This window comes from Crocodylus siamensis, unplaced genomic scaffold, assembly GCF_052110815.1.
Source record: "Crocodylus siamensis isolate JL-2025a unplaced genomic scaffold, ASM5211081v1 HiC_scaffold_164, whole genome shotgun sequence".
Lineage (NCBI taxonomy): Eukaryota > Metazoa > Chordata > Crocodylia > Crocodylidae > Crocodylus > Crocodylus siamensis.
In genome coordinates this window covers 17577-38389 of record NW_028324574.1, presented here as the reverse complement: position 1 = coordinate 38389, position 20813 = coordinate 17577, and the positions used below count along the sequence as shown (strand labels likewise).

The 20813-nt window shown below is 56.1% G+C and overlaps 2 protein-coding genes across 2 annotated transcripts; one reads left to right on the top strand and one right to left on the bottom strand.

The window, feature by feature from the left end:
- The first annotated feature begins 9749 nt into the window (after positions 1–9749).
- Positions 9750–11590, top strand: LOC149851811 (immunoglobulin kappa light chain-like). The gene is made up of 3 exons (XM_090030349.1): positions 9750–9834; positions 10119–10448; positions 11004–11590. Exons 1-3 carry the CDS (start codon positions 9798–9800, stop codon positions 11312–11314), a joined length of 678 nt encoding a protein of 225 aa, XP_089886475.1. The 5' UTR covers positions 9750–9797; the 3' UTR covers positions 11315–11590.
- A 2937-nt stretch (positions 11591–14527) lies between these two features.
- Positions 14528–18380, bottom strand: LOC149851810 (uncharacterized). The gene is made up of 6 exons (XM_090030341.1): positions 18290–18380; positions 17069–17404; positions 15805–16119; positions 15598–15696; positions 15467–15519; positions 14528–14575 (listed from the first exon to the last, which is right to left on the bottom strand). Exons 1-6 carry the CDS (start codon positions 18330–18332, stop codon positions 14528–14530), a joined length of 894 nt encoding a protein of 297 aa, XP_089886467.1. The 5' UTR covers positions 18333–18380.
- Between the last annotated feature and the right edge of the window lie 2433 nt (positions 18381–20813).

Below are 20813 nucleotides of genomic sequence, written 5' to 3'. Positions count from 1 at the left end.
GAGGGTGCTGAGTGTCCCCATCCCAAGAGCTGTGTGATTAATGGCTCCGCATGGCTTTCTGGTCCTAAGCTGAGGCCTCATGCATAGCTTTCTGCATGTACTTACAATAATGGAGATCTTTGCCCCTCTCTAAAGCTGATCTCTGCCTAAATGGAGGAGGATGTAGGGGAAAGGACCACCAAACACATGACACTAAGTATAAAGTGACCTCACACATCCACACCAATGTGAAAAGCTTCAGAGCTGCTTTCCGGTGCGGTTGCACCACCGCCTCCGTGGTCAGGCTCAGCGCTCCGCATGTGCTGCCTCTGTCTGACTGCAGACAGCAGCACCGCTCTCCCCCCCCCAACCAGCCACCCGGGCCTGTTTGAGCGGCTCACCCAAGAATCATCCTGCGACACAACCCCCCGGGCTGACAGGGACTGCGACATGCGCGTCCGTGTGAGATCAAGCTGCCTGACTTCCTGTTCCTGGTTGCTCCTGTCTCTGCTGCAGCTAATCTTGGCCCAGCCATGTCCAGTGCATGCGCCACTGTTCAGGGGCCTTGTCTGTTCTCTCATCACCCAGGGGAGGCTGCAGGGTGGGCACTGCCCATGCAGAGCCTCCCCATTGGGGTACTGTCTATTGCCTTGGGAGAGGAGCCCAGAGATACCCCTCGGGTCCTTCATTTGGCCCCTTGCTCCCTGCTGGGTTGCAGACAGACGTTGCCCTTGTGCCTCTGTGAACATATTTATGGCAACGCAACCTGGAGCAAGGGGCCATCCCTGCCCCTCATCACACCACCAATGCCCAAGCTCATGGCCATGATGGTTTGTTGTAATGGTTTGGGTTTGTGTAACAGGCAGATGTCTGGTTGCCAACGGCGTGAGAGCACGAGGGCCCCGGTGCTGCCAGCGCTCTCCAGCCACCCCAGGCAGGGGGTTGCAGTCACTGAAGGGCCTGATCCTGCAGGGGGTCCCCAGGGGCAGTGTCTGTGAGTGGGGATGCCACAGCTGTCCCCAGTGTGGCTGCAGCAGTGACCTCTGCTCCTCTGCTTGCCTGTGCCCAGCTGGAAATGCAAAGCTCAGACCCTTGGAGGGGGGAGGTTTCCCCTCAGGACCCAACAGCCTCAGGTGCTTTGGGGAGATGCCCAGCGCCCAGTCTAGGCAGGGCCCGACATGGGGAACTAGTGTCGTGGTGTGGCTGCACACGGGGCGGGGCAGGGTTATAGGAGCCCACACTTGGGACCCTGCACTGCTGCACGGGGCTCCCTGCTCACGGCCCCGAGAGCCGGGCTGGGGTCGGGGTTGGGGCCGTGAGCGCTGGGAACCTGCCCCTGCACCGATGCTCCAGGCAGCGGCTTTGTGGAGCAGCAGCTCCAGGACGACAGATACCTGCGCAGCTGGCACCGAGGGGCCCCGCTCCCACCCTGTGCCCAGAGCAGAGAGGATCCCTCCCCTCTCCCCTGCCCAGAGGTCCTCAGCTCAGCATCACAGCCTGGGCCCAGGGCAGGACGTGGCCATGGGGCTGCCCAGCTCCCCCCCACAGGGGCAGTGACGTCCAAGATGCCCTGGTCCCTGGGTGGGCATCACATGGCGTTGTGCATCCCCTGAGCTGGGCCTGAGCCTTGGGGGCTCCTGGGGACACAGCGGGCTGTGCTGGTGGCCCAGGTTTTCCTCTATATCACAGGAACAGCAGAGAGGAGATGATGTGGGGCCAGGCTGTAGCCAGCCCGCTTATTATAAACCAAAAACCAGGTGGCCAGGATGCAGCAGTCACAGGGCAGCCATCTCAGCACCATGGTTCACAACCACGTCCTCATCTGAAACAGAAGGGGGGACATGTGTTGCTATGAGCTCTTTCCAATAGACATCCTTGGCACCGCTAGCCTGGCACGGTGCTGACAGCAGAGCAGGAGAAAGGAACAGGTTCCTCTTCCCGGCACACCCAGCCTCGCTCTGGAGATGAGCTCTGGGTACTTGGGTGGGGACTGGGCCCAGATGCTGGGGGGTTGTTAGGCTGCTGTTGTAAGGTTACCTGGAAAGAAAAGCATTAGCAGAAAATGCCTTGTGGTCCTGAGATGTGATGGGCAGCAGCGTCAGCCCAAGACCTGCTGGAAGCTGACGATCGCCCTGTTGTGTTTCCAGTGTTGGGAGTCCAGATACAGCTGCACCATCCTCAGCCGTTCCTGTTTCTGCAAGTCGGTGGGACGGCAGAGATCCCCTGCTCCTTCAGGGAAAGTGTGGAATGGGGAGGAAAAGTGCACTGGTATCTGAGAAGGGCGGGTGAGGTCCCCATGCACGTTAAGAAGTGTGCAGATGAGAGAAATGAGAGCAGGTTTGCTTGCAAGCATCAGAGTCGCAGCACAACACTGGAAGTCAGGGACGTCCAAAGGAAGGATTCTGGCATTTATTATTGTGCACATGCAGCCCCCGGCTCCTTGACTTGTGGGAGAGGAACCATGGTGATTGTTGCAGGTAACAAACCGTTATATCTGAGTGTCTCATTGCTCACGTCCCATTAGAAAAGGACAAGAAACTGTAACAATGTAGAAGAGTAAATTGTTGAAAAGCAGCTGTGTTTTTAGCCAAGTAACATATGTTCAGCGTTAGCTGCTGGGGGCAGAGAGAGAACGGGTTGCGCAGCATTTACTCACAGGGGAAACCCAGTAAGTGGTGCAGGGAAGCGCTGGGGTCTCCGTGGGGCTGGTCTGTGCAGCCAGGCAGGAATGTGTCTCCCTCCGAGCCGCAGTGGTGGATGAGAGGATTATGATCTCCCAAAGCTGCTAGTGCTGGTCTGAGAAGCTGCCCAGCTCTCTCCTGGCTACGACGCCCGTGCCTTGGGCTGGTTCTTTTCCCTTGCAGCATGGCAGGGGATGGCATGTTTCCTTATTCCCAAACAGAGATTTATCTTGGTTAATCTCTTGGTGACAGACCCACAGCTCTGGCCAGGCTGCAACTCAGTTCTGTGTCTCACTTTCTTTCTACCCAGACAACTTCACTGACAGCAGCTGTCTGCTACCCCTGGGCCCTGTTGCTGGGAGAACGGAGCCAGGGATCCTGCACATCTGGCCTGTGAGGTCCGGGGCATCTCCAACCTTGTCTGGTGTCCTGGCCCACTCTGGGAGAGGAGCCAGCCCAAGGGCCACCACACTCGCTGGAAGCCAGTGGTGGGTCCTTAACACTCATGCATGGCATCAGCATCCCCTGGGCCAGCAGGGTGGCCGTCACCTGCCAGGTCACATTGAACTCATCCGACAGCAGACGTACCATGTATTCTGCATGCGAGTGGTTCCACATTTGAGGCTAAGACATAACGTTTGTGCAAAAACCCAGCAATCACTTGTGCCTCTAATGTGTATAACAGTGGCTAGACGATCTTGTGGTTCTTGCATGCAGGCTGATGTCTCATGACCTGCCCACTGTTTAACGCCACCTTCCCCCAAATTCCCTAAACAAGACAGGGACCATCTTTGAGACCCCTGAGAAGAGTTAAATGATAATATCCAGAGGAGAGGGGATCTAGGAGCCCTTCAATGGATGAGAGGAGCAAGCTGGATGCTCCAAGGTCCAGAGGGGCTGTGGGGTGTGGGGAACTCTCCAGTGAGAATTTTGGAGAAATTAGAGGATGCCAGGAAAATCCTTTCTCCAGGAACAGGGAGCAGCTGAGTAAGGAGGGAGCAGCCCCATTGTCCTCCAGACAAACGGGGCAGCGTCGACTGAATACAAGAAATCCCAAGATCTGTTAGCAGCTTCCATCCAGAGGTCTCCCAGGGCTTTACAAGGGCTGGTAGAGCTTTGGGGCTCGAGAAAATTGAGGCACAGGCAGGAGCAGTGACCCGCATGTGAGTGGTGTCACCAGGGACAGCCCAGCTCTCTCTGGTCCTCTAACCACTGGACCCCGCTACTGCAGAGCGGAGCAGGGCAAGAGCACTGACATGGGGCTTTTGTCTCTCCCTTGTAGCTCCCTCTGCACCCTGTGTCAAGCTGTCTGTTGTGGCAGCGGGCAGTGCCCTGCTCCTGTTCACGGTGCCTTTGAGTCTCATCTGGATCCACTGCTCTCCCCATGGAGTAAGAAACAGCGCGTGGCCTCCAGACGCTCCCTGGGCATCACCAGCGGGCTCACCTGTGTGGGACGACCAGGCTGCAGCCGTCACAGGCCCCAAGGCCTGTCCAGTGCCTGGAGGTCGGCTCTGAGCTCTGCCCCCAGGGAGTGATGTAGACAGGCCCCCACCACAAGCAGCCTGAGCCCGGGGTGTGTGGTTCACACAACGCTTGAGCCTTTGCACCAGGAACTCCTCTGTGTCCTCAGCCCTAGCCACACAGGGACACAGTCATGGAAAAGGAGCTCTGATCACTGCCTCCATTTCAGGATCCCGCCCCAGGAAGCCAGCACCTCGCATCTCCCAGGAGAATCAAGTATGGCCCATTACAAACCCTTCCTATCTGCCTCGGTGGGCCTGCCTGTGGGGCCATCATCATCGCAGCATATTGCTCACTGACACTGAATTACTAGCTGATAAAAGTGAAGTACAGTTTAAGAGCAAGCATTATCCTAGCCTGGCCGCTTACAGACTGTGGGACCCTGGTTTAGTCATTTTACCTGCTTCATCCCCGTGTGTAGCAGCAGAGCTAACAAGACCTCCTTCCTCGGGGTGCTGGGACCGTCAAATGGCAGCTTCAGAGCCTCTTTGGGTCTGGGATGGACCCTGACCAGTGGCCGGCACGTAAATAAGTAGGGTACTGGATTTCCTCACATAACAGCCCCCAAATGTAATAGGCATCTTGTTGTAGAACGGCGTCTTGAAGAAATGTTTCCCCCAGATTTATGGCTGCAGAGAGCAGGGCAGAGCCTCCTCTTTGTGCTTCACCAAACCCGGGCTGCAGAGGCAGCCTGGTCTCCGTGGGTGGACCTCTGATCTTGAACAGACTTGAAGAGATGTGAAATAGGAGCGGAGGCCAAGTACCCTAGTACTCTAGAAGACAGTACATCTGCCCTCAAAGGCTGGGTCACTAGTGCAGTGACTTTGAAAGGGAAGAAATGGTGGTTAACCCCTGTGCAGGGAAGAGCAAGGGGCCGTGAACTCCCTCAGCTGCCTGAAGAGGAACAGCAGAGCTACTGGGCAGCAGGGAGCAGGGTCGGCCGCTTGTATGTTGGGGAGAAGAAGTGGCTTCCCCACTTAATATCTACACCCCAATTCTGGGCTGGTTCGGTGGGGAAAGGTGCACGTTGCATGCTAGAAAACAGTGTTTGCAGAACACCTCATGGCACAGATGTGTGAACTGCTTAATGCGGGGTAGAGTCTGGCAGGGCTTCACTGGACCAGGGGAAGTGCCCGTGTGCCTGCGCTTACCCCAGGGTACATGGAGGCCAGACTGTTTTAGCTTAGTCCTGGCTCACTGAGGGTTAAGGACACTCAGGTTGCTTCTACTTACCACTGTGTGAAAGCAGACACACCGGGGGATACCACGGAATAAACTGATACGTAGGAAAGCCCCAACATCATTTTAACCCACAGGAAATGTTCAAGTGTCCTGATTCAAAGAGCCTGCAGTGTGTGGTGCTCTGGATCTGGCTCCCAGCTCAAGTCAATGCAGGGGCAGCCCATTGATTTCACTAAACCTTGACAGGGAAAGCAGGAGCATAAGGGACTGGAGGAGACTTTCACCGGGGTGCAGGGAATCCCAACCCCTTGCACAGGTGCCTGGGTCCTTTTCCAATCTATGAAATGTTGCTGGCAGGACAGACTTATGTACGTGGCCCTGGTATTTGAGCCATCAACTTACAGCAAGGCCAAAAAGCAGCAGGCAGCAGGAGGGAAGAATGTGACACCATGAACAGCCTTATCCACGGGCTCCTTCGTGCCGGGATGGCAGCCACTTCTCTGATGATCAGTGTGAGCCACACCAGCCGCCAAGAAGGCTCCACGGGGGGACACGCTCTCTGCTTGTGGGTGTTCAGACTGGACAGGTCAGAAGACCCCAAAGATCAATGTGGCTGGGGAGGACGTCCTTTTACATCATTGTAGCAAAGGCTTCCCAGTAGAACTGGGTGGAACATGTACCCCCGTCATGGCACATTTCAACATAAATGTAAATACTACTTTTTCTCCTCTGAAATTCCTGGCTGTAAACATCCCCCGTGGAAGGACTTCAGGTGGACTCTTGAGCTGTTTGGCAGTCAGAGAACAAGAAACAATCCCCAGTGAGATGGGGCCTTTGTCCAGCCCAGAATAAAATGGGAACCTGTCATTCACGACTCGTAGGAGGTACACGGGGGTGCATGTGCACCCCCTGAGAGTGCTAGTGCACTCCCTGACTGGCCATGCTCACCACTTGGGCGATGGGAAGGGGGAGCAGGCGGGAGTGCAGGTGGCCCCCTGCAAGCACTGGCTGATTGCTGCAGCTGCTCCCAGAAGCGCTTGCAGCCCCTCCTGGAAGCGGGTGCAGCAATCAGCCACAGTGATTGACCGTCGCGGGATCGGCTGCAAGGGTCCCCTCCAGCAGCGAGATCGGCTGCAGGGGAACCCTCCCCCTGGTTGGCAGGACTGGTTGCAGGGGGGGCATGTGCCCCCTCCCCCCCCAACTAAGGCAGTGCCAGTCTCCCATGGAACCTGTGCTGGAGTATCTGTGCTGCGCTCCCACATGAGCTGGGAGGATGCTGCACTGCGGGTTTAGCATGTGCCAGCAGCCAAGCTCTGAATGCACTCATCCCATCATCATTACCTGTGCTGATGAGATTCAGCTACTCTGTGCTACAGTCCCCGCATGCCCTGGCTGTGTGCACCCGCTGTGCCTTTGCAGCATTCTGACCAAAAAATAAATCCCCAAAAACTTTGTTGCCCAAAAATGCCTGTTTTAAATCCCACCTGAGGATTTAACCAGCTTCCCAGGCAGGGTTTGTAGCCCCAGATGACCTCCATACACAGGGGTGATGCGTAGGGGGTGCACGTGGCAGTACATCCCCTGCAAAAAGGCATCGCTGACACTGTCGGCAGCACCTGCAGGCGTTTGCCACTCGCCACCCCGGCACCAACACTGCGGGCAGCATCTGCAGTCAGTCCACGATTGCCGCTGGCCACCTGCTTGCTGGTAGTCACTGACCCCTGGTTGCACTTGCCGCCGCCCACCCCTCTCTCCTCCCCCCTGCTGCCAACAGTGCCAGCAGCATCTGCCGGAGCTCCCAGCTTACTGCCGCCGCACTCCCGCTGACACCAGCACAGCCATGCCGCCACAGCGGCCGGGGGCATGCACCATTCATACCCGTACACCAGAACTGCACCCAGCTCAAGCTTCGGTGTGTTTTGTGCTTGAGCAGCCTGGAGATCTATAGTCTTGTTCTGGCCTCTGTCAGCAATAGGCAACCCCTGGACCTGATGCTCACATGATTTAAAGCCCCTTGACACCCACCCAGCAGAGCAAAGGGGTGTGGCATTAGGTGCAAGTGATTCAACTTCCAGACCAAGCAAGGGGGAATCTGAGTGCAATGCAAAATGATGTCTAGAAATCAGTGGGTAGGGTGATGTCCGGAGTCTGTGGCTGGTCCACGTATCCAGCCCACAGCTCATAAAAAGCATAGTCCGTCCCCTGGGCCAGGCTGGTGCTGCTGCAATGGAGATAATTCAGATGCACCATCAGTCAATACTCAGCTCCTGGAAATGACCCTTGGATGTGTATGTGGGGATGTATTGGGGGTAGAGCTGTGACTGCTGTCTGTCTCCATTGCAGCACTCGGGCCAGGAGCTCAGCCCCTCTGGTTTCCGGGGAGGAGCGTGTACAGCCCTGCTGTGACCCATCACTGTCATCCTGGAGCTGCTCATCCCGGGCAGACCCCTTCCCTGCCTTCCTGTATTTGGTTACCAACCAGTCTGATCCCCAAACGATGGTGGGGTGAGAACTGTGCCCCAGTTGCTAGGCAGGGGGTAGCCGGGAGTCTGCCTGATACCCTTGCGTGTCACTTCCCTCCTTCGTGCCTTGGTTTCCCCATGCACAAAGGCCAGTGCGTCCTGCTGCACAAGGGTGCCTGGAGGTTTCACACATGACCATTTCTGACCCTGCTCCCCCTGGCCATGGCTGCTCCTTCCTCCTTTACTGGGAGCAGGGAATATTTCCAGGACCTCAATAAATGAGGGATCGTGTCTGCAAAGGGCTTTAGTGCTCTCCACTGACAGCTGCTCTGGGCCTGACCCATGGTGCAGTGAAGCACCTGGAGGACATCCTTGATTTCAGCGTCCTTTGCATCTAGCCACCAAGAGCCAATATTTGCCACAAACAACTTTAAACCCCAAATGGCCATGATGATATCCATCTCACCATCACACACGAACCTAGCCAGGGCGTTCTCACACTGCATATACCACACTTCCTCATGTACAGCACACCCTCTTCTCCTAAGAAACCAGCTGCTGGAAATTGGCCTGTGTGTTATCAGGAAGGAAATATAGGAGTGTAAGGATGGTTTGGACAGGGCTGATCCTGCATCAGGCAGGGGTTGGACTAGATGTGACCCCGGGAGCTCACTCCCAGCCCCGCTGCTCTGCAGTTCTCTATGATGCATCTGTGCAGGGGTCGGGAAGTGGAAGCAACACTGCACGTGCTTCACATGGAGCAGCTCCTGCCCTTCTGCTCCTCACTGACTTACAGGGATTAACCATTATTGTCAAGGAAAGATCTTTTTCCCCCATTTCATTCTGACTTTCAGAAATCAGGTGTGTATCTTCTTCAGGGCATGTTGTGAATGAGAACTACAGTCTGTTGTAGTATAGAATAAATGTAACATTGTTGGTATATAAATATGTAAGAACAATGATCTATTGTCCTCACGATGCAAATGGATGCATGAGGTTGTATCATTACATGGGGAAATCCCTGTATTGACTCTATTGTAGAGCAGGTGCCTGAGCAAGGACAAGGCCGTGTCCCCCAGCCTGCGCTCACCGCTGCCACGGCCTGGCCCTGCCCTGCACACAGGGGGCTTTGTTCAGTGCCCCCCCCCGAGCTCAGCCCTGCGGCTACCTCCAGTAATGTGGAGCAACACATCAGAAGTGCCTGTCTCAGAAAGACTCGGGCACGTGGGGTCTCCATCCCACCGACATCCATGAGGGCTCAAGAGGCTGGTTTTTCAAGGCCCTGGGGTCTCCCGAAGAAGGACATGGGGCTTTCCAGACTCACCCACGAGGGCGGGTGACTTCCAGGTGCCTTCAAGCACCAAAGCATTCTTCAAATCTGGTTTTAGATGGCTTCTGCGAGCCACTGAAGCACTTCCAAAGGTGTTCCTCTTATTGCCTGGTTTCTCCCACAGGTCAGAGCTTTGACTCTGATGCCAATAACACCCCGACCCAAAGAGGCTGGAAACACTCATATGGGGGCAGTGGGGTGTACCTGTAAGAAATCAGGGGCTTGAAGAGCTTGAACACAGAGCAGCAGGATAAGACTCACAAGCACCTAAGAGATTTAGGACCATGGGTGCTCTTTAGAGTCAATGGGGCTTGAGCTGCTCAGGCACTTCTTGGGCTCTCTGGAGCAGGCCGGCAAGGGGGAGATGTTTTGAGGCATGTTAGCTGCTCATGTAATGAATGTGTGTTAATGCTCAAAGTAACTCTTTGCACCAGTCAGATGCAGGGACACGTGATGTAAATCTGAATCAGGGAAATGTGATGCACAACAAGGTAATGGGGTTAAAAAACTCCCGCTCCTCAGCAGCCACATCCCCGTGGGAGGCACTCCTCCCGGAAACAACCAGCCCTGAGCACTTGCGCTGCAGCTCTGCACTTACACGGCAGCCGTGGAGCTGGAGGGGGCAGGATACTCGTGGCCATCATGTTTCTTGCCAAGGCCCTGCTTATCTCATCCTTAGGTAAACCCCTGCCACGGCTCTTGGCACCGCGCTGCTGGGATCAGGAACAGAAACATCCTCAGCAGGACAGATCCCAGCGCTGGGCTCAGGGCTGGATTTCAAGTGTCTTTTTGTGGCCTTAGAGGTAGCTGTAGAGGGGGTGGTTAGGATGCTGCTGCAAGGCTGTCTGGAAAGCAGAAATGTTAGCAGCAAATGCCCTGTGGTCCAGAGAAGAGATGTGAGGGGCACCTGTGTCAGCCTGAGACCCGCTGAAAGCTGACGATTGCCCTGTTGTGTTTCCACAGTGTTGGGAGTCCAGTTACAGCTGCACCAGCCTCAGCCGTTCCTGTTTGTGCAAGTCGGTGGGACGGCAGAGATCCTCTGCTCCTCCAGGGAAGATGTGGAAGGGGGAGTATATGTGCAATGGTATTTGAGAAGGGCTGGTGAGGCCCCCACGTGCATGAAGGTGTGTGCAGCTGATAAAAAAGGAAGCAAGTTTGCTTGCAAGCATCAGAAGTACAGCACAACCCTGGAAATCAGGGACATACAAAGGAAAGAGAGTGGAGTATATTACTGTGCATATAACCTCGGCAGCTCCTTGATGTTTGGGAACAGAACCACGGTGATCGTTGGAGGTAACGACCCATTGCTTCTGTCATTAGAAATATCTAAATGTCTCATTGCTCACGTTCCAATAGAAACTGACAAGAAACTGTAAGAACGTAGAAGAGTAAATTGCTTTAAAAAAGCTGTGTTTTTAGCCAAGCAATATGGGGTCAGTATTAGGTTCTAGAGGCAGAGAGAGAACAGGCTATGCAGCCTTTTTTCCCAGAGGAAACCTGGCAAGTGGTGCAGGGAAGGGGGTCTCTGTCGTGTTGGGGTCTCCGGGGGGCTGGTCTGTGCAGCCAGGCTGCGAATGCTTCTCCATCCGAGCTGTGACAGCGGGTGAGAATATTTTGAACCCCTGAAGCTGCCAGTGCTGCCTTGAGAAGGCTGCCCGGCTCTCTCCTGGCTAGGACGGCCGTGCCTTGGGCTGGTTTCTCTCTTCCAGCTCAGCAGGGGATGGCACGTTTCCTTATTCCCAAGTACAGTTTTATCTGGGTTAATCTCTCTGTAACAGAGCTGAGCCGCAGCCCGGCCACAGCGGTGGGTCTGCCTGGCGCTGATCTCTTGGCTTCCTTTCTGCCCAGACAGCTTCACCCACAGCAGCTCCGTGCTACTCCTGGGCCCCGTTGCAGGGGAGAACGGAGCCAGGGAGCCTGCACATCTGGCCTGTGTGATCTGGGGCGTCTCCAACCTGGTCCGGGTGTCCAGCGGCGAGGAGCCAGCCCTGGGGCTGCCACGCTCGCTGGAAGCCAGTGATGGGTCCTTAATGCTCATCCATGGCATCGGCATCCCCTGGGCCAGCTGGGCCAGCGGGGCGGCCGTCACCTGCCAGGTCACATTCAACTCCTCTGGCAGCAGCGTTACCAGACGCGCCGTCTATTCTGCACGTGAGTGATTTTTTGCCAGCTCCTCGGACTGAAACTGCCAGTAGCTTCTAACTTCCCTGGGCAAAGCACTGGCTGCATTTCACTGAAGGACAAAAATCCCGTTCATTCCCTGGAGCAAGGATCCCAGCCCCACGTGTGCTTGAGTGTTGCTTGCCAAGCTGCAGGGCTGGACGGTTGTTGTTCCTTGGGGGCATTTCCCCATTACCGGAGACATTCAGGAAGGGGGAAAGGCCCCGTGTTCCCAGCACCCCCTTTTATTGCGTGTGCCCCCTTGCCTGCCATGAGACCCCATCACTTCTTGGGCAAAACAGAAAGCAGCGGAGGGGAAGGAAGAGTGAAGGAGTGGTGGCAGCCCCTGGAGTGAGTGAGTGATGTGCATGTGGGGGCGAGGGGCGGGCAGGCCGAGGGGGACGGTGGGCTCTGCAGGGCTAATGCTGATCATCGGCAAGCCTCCGCCGCCCAGTGCCCATACCTAGGAAAATGCCCAGACACACATGGCCTCCTGCCTCCTCCCTGATGTACGAGGCTCAGCAATCCCAGGAGTTGCAGCCTGGACGGTTCACGGGGCAAACAGGGTGGTCTCGGCTCCTGATGTTCCTCTGTGGTCCCCTTCCTCCCCAGCCCCTCGCAGCGGGTGCAGGCAGGAGGCCGTGCGCTACATGGTGGTGGGTCTCCTGGTGCTGCAGATGGTATCTCTGACCTCCCTCTGGATGTGCGGCTGCTCCAGTCCAGGTAACTCTCATGTCCCAGCCCTCCCGTGGCCTGGGGACCTCCCAGCTCCACAGCCGTGAATCCTGGGGCCGCGTTCCCGGGCAGCCCCACACTGAGAGCAGCTCGCTGGGTCCTGTCTGCCTGGCGCTGCAAAATCCTGGTCCCTCCCGACTCCCCCACATCTCTGCAGCAGGCAGCCCCTGTGGCGGGCCAGTAGGGGGCGCTTTTGCATTGAGCCTGCGCCCGACCACCTTCCAGACTCCGAATGCCTCCCTAGGGGCGCCTTATGTTTGACCGACCCCTCTCCCGGAGCACACTTGCTAGTTTGGGGGTAACGTCGCCACCACCACCCTGAGAAGGGACTGTTTTGGCCCTGTGTTCTTGGGGAAACACAGGCCTAATAGTTTGACGGGTACTCGACCCAGTACAGGCACTTGGGGCACTTCCCCAAATCAAGGGGGCAAAAAGTAAAGTCTCCCTTACTCCGCAGACCTAAGGGGTCTCTTAGGTATAATTTAGACCCACCCCTCAATAAGTCTCCCACACCGGTCACAAAGGAGAACTTTATTGATTACAAGGGGTAGGGGAAACTAGGGTACAGGATTGAGCAATATCCTAGAAATCCTAAAGAGCAAACAGTGTGGCTGAGGTAGCCTTTTGATCACACATCTGTGTTACTGCCAGCTAGATATCTAATCTGATTAAGCAGCTTACTTACAAACATCCTCCAGAGTTTTCCAGTGTCCCCTCTGGAGTCTTGGGGTGAGAGAGAGAGCTAGGTGGCCAGGCTCCTCTGTCTCCCCTGCTTGGCTGCTGCTTCACCTCATGGCCGAAGAGAGAAGAGCGAGCCTCCTCCCCCCCCCAACCTATATAGCCCCTGTGACCTCCTTCACCTGGGCCAGTGGAGGTCAGCCCCAGTTGGCTGTCAGCCAACCAATTTGAAATACATCACCTGTTACCGGGCAGACTCCAGCTCCCCAGGTAGATGCCCCTCACCCAGGTGGCTGATGCCAGTCCCGCGGGCAGAGGGAGCGGGTTCCCCCCTCCCTCAGGACTGCAGCCAGCTCAGGTTACCTAAAGAGACAGGCTGAGGTGTGACTCCTCTGTGCTGGCCCATCTAATCACATAGTCACAGGGCAGAGATTTTGGGGAGAAACCAAGGTGGCTTTCTGCCACAGCCCCATCTCCAGCCTGGCCTGGGGAGCCGATGCTTTCCCAGGGCTGAACCCGGCGGAGACCAGATCAAATCTCCTGTATGGGAGAGGGCCATTCCCAGGCTGGAAGGAGCAAGGGGGATCCCTGGGGCCATTCAGCTGGGGGCAGGGGCAGTGATGCTAGGAGCTGCAGGACTCAGCCCTGCTCATTCCCTCAGCTCCAGGACGCTGCCCCGGGGCAGGGAGCAGTCCTGGGTGTGGAGCGGTGTGAGCTGTGCTATGGGGCTGCTCAGCAGGGCTCCATTCAGTGACGTGCAGTTGTACTGAAGGTGGATTTACATCTTGGGTCACTCTGGGCCCTTCTCCGTGAGGGGCTGACAGGGGTGCTGTCGTCAGTCCCGTCACCCAGTGTGCACAAAATTCCCAACTGCGTGGTGCCCGGGGTCCAGGCAGCCCCAATTGATGCCCAGTTCATGCAAAGAGGTTGCACAGAAATCCTCGCACACAATGGGAAAGTGCCACCTGCTGCCATGCCCAGCCTGGCACAGACTCGCTCAGGCTGGGCTCTGATGCTGCCCCTGGGGTCACACAGGGCCAGGGAGTTTGTGCCCAGCCACAGCGTGATCCCGGCACCGCTGGGGGACCCGGATGCAGCCCCCGTGGAAGGGAAACAGGGAAAGTCTCGAGCACAAAGGAATCGGGCCTGGAAACCCCCAGCTGGTCCCTGCCGAGCGGCTGCCTCTTGCTGCCTTCGCCGCTGCTCCGTGGCGTTCGCTGGTTCTTGCTGCCCGGGGATGTTCGCCAGACCCGCTCCGCAGCGCGACTGCAGGGACGAACTGTGCCCCCGCTCTAGGGATCCAGAGCAGGAGATCCCGACCACGGGCACCGGGAGGTGGGAGGTTTCCTGCCGCGAGACGCAGGCGGTGCGGCCGGGGTGACTGCAGTCTGCGCGGAGACGTTGCAGCCTCCGGTGTGCGCGGGGCCCAGGCCGGGGGGACCCGTGGCGGTGGGGCAGGATGGCGGGAGCCTGCATGGGGCACGCGCACTCCCTGCTCGGCCTCACCGGTGGCCGGTACAAGGCTGACTTCCTGGCCCAAGGCTGCCTCTGTCCCTATTGTCTAATAAAAACCATGTCCCATCCCCTTGTACTGTTTCCCTCTCTGTAATTTTGGGTTCTTGCCATGAAAACAGTATCTCAGATGTGTGATCTCCAGTGTTGGTTGGCCAGCCTGCCCTCCCACCTTGCTCCCCAGACCCTCACACAGTCAGCAGCTGCTTGGCTTCACGTGTCCCTCCCTTTTGCACATGCGTGTGGCCACAATTTTTATTTGAAGTGTGAACATGTGAACACATCAGTCACGCAGGAGCATTTCTGCCGCCGTGTCTCACAGCTGCATACTCGGTCTGCAACACAAGAGGAGAGATCTCGCATCAGTTGTGGGTCACACAGCCCGGAGACCCCGGCTGAGCTCAGCGCCCCACAGTGCTTGGTGCTGTATGAGCACCGGATAAGGATTGTGTTGATACCTTAGGAAAGTCCAGACACAGGAAGTGGGAGGGGAAACTGAGGCAGAGAGAGGGGCTAGGACGTGGCCATGACCCCCCAGCTGCTCAGACCCAGAGCCAGAAAGAAGGCTCAGGTGTCCTGTCCTGACTGCTAAGGTTGATGTGTCCCACTAGATCACACGGCCCCATCCATTCACCTGCTTCCTGGGACTTTTGTCAGACTCAGAAATACCCTGGCCTGGATTTCCTTTTGCAATACAGGAAACCCTCGCTATTCTCAGGTTCAACATTTGTGATTTCAGATATTCACAAATGAAGAACCCGCATCTTAACTACGTTTACAGGAGCCCCTTGGGAGCCCACACTTGCTGCCGCTGGGCTCCTGCCACCGCCGGGCTCCAGCCATCACCAGCGCAGCCATGCCCCCCGCTCAGCTGCCGGGGGCACTGCATTCATGAATGCAGATGACGTTCATGAACTCAGTGCCGTATTCACGGATTTCGCCATTTGCAGGGATCTCCAGAATGTACCCCCGCGAATGGCGAGGGTCACCTGTACCACACGCACAGCACCACGTTCCCCCACAGACATGCAGCCACCTCTGGGGTGGACAGAGCAGTCCTGCATGGTGAGCCCAGCACAGCGCTGACAGCAGCGGGGAAGAGGGGAATCAGGGATTACTGCAGCGACTGCACCCAGCTGCTGGAGAGCTGACCTGGAGGGGCCAGGCCAGCGTGAGCCCAGACCCCAGGTCTGAGCATCGTGTGACACAGCTGGAGAAGCAGTTACCTCTGGGGTCTGCCTCGGGCGCACGTCGCTCCCCGGTGCTGCCGCTGTCCCTGTGGGGAAAGCAGAGCAGGGGCTGTTAGCAGGGCAGGGATGGGGTCGGGGGTTGACCCTAGTGCTTGCTGCGGCCCTTACCTGTGCGGGGCACTTGGTGGAGAGCAGGATGAGGCCCTGGATCAGCAGGAGGAGGCAGACGCAGGGCAGCCCCACCCAGCGCACGACCCAGCAGGGCCCTGCGGGGAGAGGAGACGCTGAGAGCAGGGCACAGAGCCTGCGGCTGGGGGCGGGTGAGGGGCCGTTCCCAGAGGCCGTGGTGAGGGGCAGGGAGCAGCTTCACCTACCCTTTAATGTGGCTCCCAGGTCCTTGGCTATGACGGTGCTGATGTTTCTCCCGGTTCCCTGCTCTCTGGTCGAGCATGTGTAGTGTGTCCCCGTGTCCCACCTCTCCTTGGGGACTGTTATCAGGCTCCACGTGTCTTCCCCGTCCTGGGCTCCTGCATCTGCCTGTCTTGGAGACCCCTTCCCAAGGTCCCAGAGAGGTGCCCCCCAGCCCCGAGCCTGCGGGGAGAGCAGGCAGAGCAGGGGGATGGTGTCTGGGAGCTCGGTCTCCTCTGTGGGCGAAAGCACCAGGATGGCAAGGCTGGGGTGGGCAGCATCTGCATCAGAGTGGGAGCATGAGGACCAGAGGGCAGCTAGTGCCCACCCAGCCCCGGCAGGAGAGCAGAGATACCCGGGGCTTGGTCTACTCCCGTTTCAACACCAAACTGCGGCTGGGACATGGGCCCAAGTATTTTTGTCTCAATGGCAGCAGCCCCTGCCTAGGGCACGGCTCACAGAAGGAGACCTGGACTGGTGGGAACATCATAAGCCAGGGAGACAGAAATGCCCCCTGGCCACTGCCTTGCTGAGTGCCCCTGGAGAGCTGTTGGCTGCTCTGCTCTGTGCCTCAGTTTCCCCAATGGCCTGGAGAGCTGGGAAGGAGCAGCGTAGCACAGGAGCCACCAGTGGACATCTCCCAGGTGGATTCATTCCTGTCTGCCGGGGGTGGCCGAGGGCCCAGCCCACACGGTTCCTGCCTCCCTGCCTTTCCTCTGGGTCCGTGCATTGGGTGTGGGGGGAAATCCACAGGCAGGGACACGGGGGTGCTTGCTCCCAGCCACACCGCAGGCAGACAGGGACACTGCCTGGTGCAGCCTGAACCATGACATGAGCCTTTACACCCGGCCCTTGAGCCCCACGGCCTGGAGCAGGACTCTGTGGGACAGGAGCTGGGGGGAGATTTTTCCCTGGTGCCCAGCACCCAGCTCCCTGACCCGGGGTCTCGGCTGCTGGGGCCACACAGTTTGGAAATCCTGGCTATGTCTTTGGGCTCCCACGTGGGAGCTGCTGGGAGCTGAGATGGATGAAATCCTGGGTCCGTTGAGTGAGACCCAGAGCCCAGGTCTCCTGCTCCCACCCCTGCCCCGGGCGCTGCCTGGCGCCTGCTGGCCCTGAGCTCACTCCCAGCATAGAGCTGACACGGCGCAGGGGGGACAGAGTTGTGCAAAAGGGGAATTTTTGCCTCCTGCCCCTGGACTGACAATTTCTGACCTGTTGGAAACTCACCGGAGACGATGAGCCTGGTCCTGCTCCTGAAGTTGCTGTCTACATTAAAATTGGGAGCACAGTAATACACTCCAGAATCCTCCTCCCGTACATCGCTGATGACTAGAGAGACCATTTTCCTTGAGCTGCTCACTTTACTCGAGTATTTTTGTTTGTCAGGTAAAGAGTTAGCAATCTGGGAAACCGCCTGCAGACTGCCGTCCTGACTCTCTTTGTACCAGGTTACAAATTCGCCTGCATACGTAACCGTGCAGTTCAGCTCCACGGTCTGTCCCGGGGTCGTCCAGATCTCTGCTGGGCTTTGCTGCAGCCTCAGCTCCTCCTGGGAAGCCGCCACTGCAGAGGAAAGCGCGGTGTAGGCATGGGGGCACCTGTGCAGTCAGCTCTCCCGCTGCAACATCCCCATTTATTCACAGCTTTCACTAAAGTGACACAGTTTTATGAATCAGGAAATGACCTGTGATAGTTATGGATTGACAGGATTTGGGGTTAGTGGGAAAAGCACACAGAAAAATGACCCGCACGACTGATGTGAAGAGAAGTAAGATGGAACATAATATTGGAAGATACCTTAATAACAGTTAAACTGTGGCAATGTAAAGTAGATAGGGAAGAAGGGGGAATTTTACTTTATTGAGACCCTTATTCCCTGTGCATGTGCCACAATGTTCCCCGGCTGGGAGTTGTCAGAAAGGAGGCAAATTGTTTTTTTCTTCCTTAGCCCAGGGCTTCACATTTTCCCCCAATTCAGAGATCTGCTGCAATCTTATCTGCCAAGAGCAAACACAACCACGAATTTCTCCCGTTTGCATCACACGGCCCCTCACCTGCCCCAGAAGCAGCCCTTGCATAAGCCCCCAAACTCTTTTTTGCTCCTTTCAGTACTCTCTTCCCATACGATTCCTGCGTCCCACAGAGAAATGACAGACCGAAACTCCAACAGGCTAGCCTGAAAATTGTCCCTGTTCCAGAGTCCAGTATAATATCATCACCCCCAGCTTGGACTGATGAGGATCATTTGCTGCACTGCGGTGTTGTTTCCCAAGGGGTTTTTAACACACACATCGTTGTATTGCATCCCTCAGGGACTGGCACCTGTAACTCTCCCATCTGTCTCTCCCGTGCAGCCCAGCCGGGTGTTTCCATCCTGCCAGGACGTCCCTGTGCACACGGGAATTGTTCTTATGTGGGGAGAAAAGACCGTGGGGCTGAAGGACTTACCCTGCAGGGCGAGGAGCAGGATCCCAGCCCAGGGGCAGGACATGGTGTGGTCTCTTCAGCGCTGGGAGGATGCTGTGAGGCTGCTCGTTGGGTCTCTTCTTTCTGAAAGCCTGGGTCACGTGGGAGGGAGACCTGTTTACTGTCTCAACTTGGAGGGGGCATGTCTACAAGGGGAGGGTGCTGCTGGGTGGGACACTGACCTCCGACACACTCAGAGATTTGATCCTTACCACCGCCCAGTCAAAAATATCTAACCAGATGAGTTTATTTCAAGAAGTCTTTCAGCGCTCCTCAAAGCAAACCAGTCGCCCACTGATCCCATCCCAGTGTCTCTGACCTCGCTGAGATGCTTCCAGCACAAGGCAGACAAAGCCAGGACCTCTCCACCCTGCTGTCAGTGATGCTTATACAGCTCTGTGGATATACACGGTGAGGATATAACCTGCACATATCTTTCTGAAGCCCCCACTGAGGAGCCAGGTCCCCCTAAGTGCCTGTACACCATGTGTCTGGGCATGTGAGCCGAGCTATATGGGACCAGGCTGCCGACTTCGGCTGTCCTTGTTCTTCCTTCCCCTCTGCCTTGTCCATCTCATGCTGTTTACTGCTGCTCCATGTCCATCCCTAAGAAAACTAATGAGTGTGAGACTTGCTTGGAGTCAGACATCCTTTTTCGACTTTCAGCCTAAGTTGGCCCTTGCTTTACTGCCAGTGCATTGAATGCGCAAGCGGGGACGCTCTGGCCAAGCTTCCACAGAGCAGGTGAATTGGATGGACCAGACTGGACTTCAGCGACTTGAATTGCACAGGCTGCAGGTGCGTTCAGCATCTCGACATGCACGGACTTGGTGTGAAGCATCCCTCGGGCTGTGCCTGGCACACAAGGGGCTGTGGTGGTTCCCTCCGTCTGAGCTCCTGCTGGAGACACACACTCATGGCCATGGGGCACCTCCCAGGACAGAGGAGGAACAGCTCCTTCCCCTCCGTTGGGAACAGTGCCCGTGGGGCCGTGCACACACTGCTGAGCTGATGCAGGGGGCTTCCTTTCAAGGCCACGTCCGCGGAGCAGTGACAGGCAGAGCGGCCTTCGCACGGTCTCTGGCCCTTCACCCTGCTCAGGATAAAGCTTTATTTGCAGCAGGGATTTGGGGAAACATTTCCCAGTGCCCCCAGGTGACTTAGAAACCCAGATCCCTTTTCCAGGTAATTGGGATGTGGTTTTTAAATGCACCAGTCACTTCTGCCCACAAGACAGAGGCTCAGGAATCATTTGGGAGCTTTTTCATTTGCTTTTTCTGTTTTGCTTTCTCTGTTCACCTGATTTCATGGCGGCCTTGGTGTGATGGTGGGTTCAGGGTCAGGCTTTGTCTTGGGGGCTGCTTGGGGTGTTTTAGGGCAGAGATGGAGGTGCATGTGGTGAGTGTCCCCATCCCAGGAGCTGTGTGATTAACTGCCTCACATCGCTTTGTTTGTGGCGAGTGATGTGAGCAGTGCAGTCCCAGGCTCTTGCACATCGCAGTGTGCAGCCGCCTGCATCTCCTCCTGCGGAGAGTGGGAAGGGCAGAGAGGGACACGCTTGGAGGCAGCTTCTGCTGGGGCGGGGATGAGACCCCCTGATCTAGGTGGGATGGATGGTGAAAGGGGTCTTTAAGTCTGTATTTACTCATGAACCTTAACTTAGCAAAGAACAGAAGGAACATTTAAAGGCAGATCCAATCCCCTAAATACACATCAAGACAGATACTTACCTTCCATCAGCCACATCAGTGCCCCCGGGAGTCTTCAGTTCTTTTCTTCTCTGGTCTTTTAGTCTCTGATGAGTCCTTGTTTCCTTTGTCATTCAGTTTTTGTGTTTCTTCATCTCCCAGCTTCTTCCCTAGAGCTCTGCATAATACAAATCTCACTGTCTTGTGCTTTTAAACCTTAAATTCGTTCCAAAGCTGTTGTTAGGCTTTAGTTCTCAGACCTTGCATGGTCCTTCAGTGTTCAAAAGCATGTCTGCAACCTTCTGGTTTGGAGGCAGGAGAAGATTTTTCTTTGAGCAAATTCCAAACACTACCACCAAATTTCCAATTGAGACAATTTTTTTCCTGCTCCACCGTAGAACGGACTTGATAGCACAACTTTCCCTTTGCTAAAACTTCCCAAACTTTTAAAAACCAGTTATTGATTTTACTGACTTCTTTTGCAGGCTTTTAAATCAAGTAAAAGGGGTCATTTTAAGGATGACTTTCTCAGTGCTATCGTTAGGTAGATGGCCTCTTGCCATCCTGCCACAGGTGTTCATCTGGATGGGAGAAATTTGCTAAGGATATAACCATGACACAGAAGCGTCTCCGACCCATGTGCTGTTTGACTGTGAAGACTTTTTTTTCAGTCACCCTGCAGCTGTTCATCTCTGGTAGCCCTATCACGCCCATTCAGTTTCTTTATTTAAATTAAAAGTTGAAAGTCTCTCTTATTTCAGTGGCTTCCAGCAGAGCAATCAAGGGCTTTGATGCTTGTGCTTATATTTCCTTGGCTA

Coding starts and splice junctions, on each gene's coding strand:
- LOC149851811 (XM_090030349.1), top strand. CDS start 9,798: ATGTTTCTTGCCAAGGCCCTGCTTATCTCATCCTTAG. Junction 9,835..10,118: donor CCTGCTTATCTCATCCTTAG/GTAAACCCCTGC, acceptor GTGTTTCCACAG/TGTTGGGAGTCCAGTTACAG. Junction 10,449..11,003: donor AACCACGGTGATCGTTGGAG/GTAACGACCCAT, acceptor CTTTCTGCCCAG/ACAGCTTCACCCACAGCAGC.
- LOC149851810 (XM_090030341.1), bottom strand. CDS start 18,332: ATGTCCTGCCCCTGGGCTGGGATCCTGCTCCTCGCCCTGCAGG. Junction 16,120..17,068: donor GACCAGGCTCATCGTCTCCG/GTGAGTTTCCAA, acceptor ACTCTGATGCAG/ATGCTGCCCACCCCAGCCTT. Junction 15,520..15,597: donor CACCAAGTGCCCCGCACAGG/TAAGGGCCGCAG, acceptor CTGCTTTCCCCA/CAGGGACAGCGGCAGCACCG.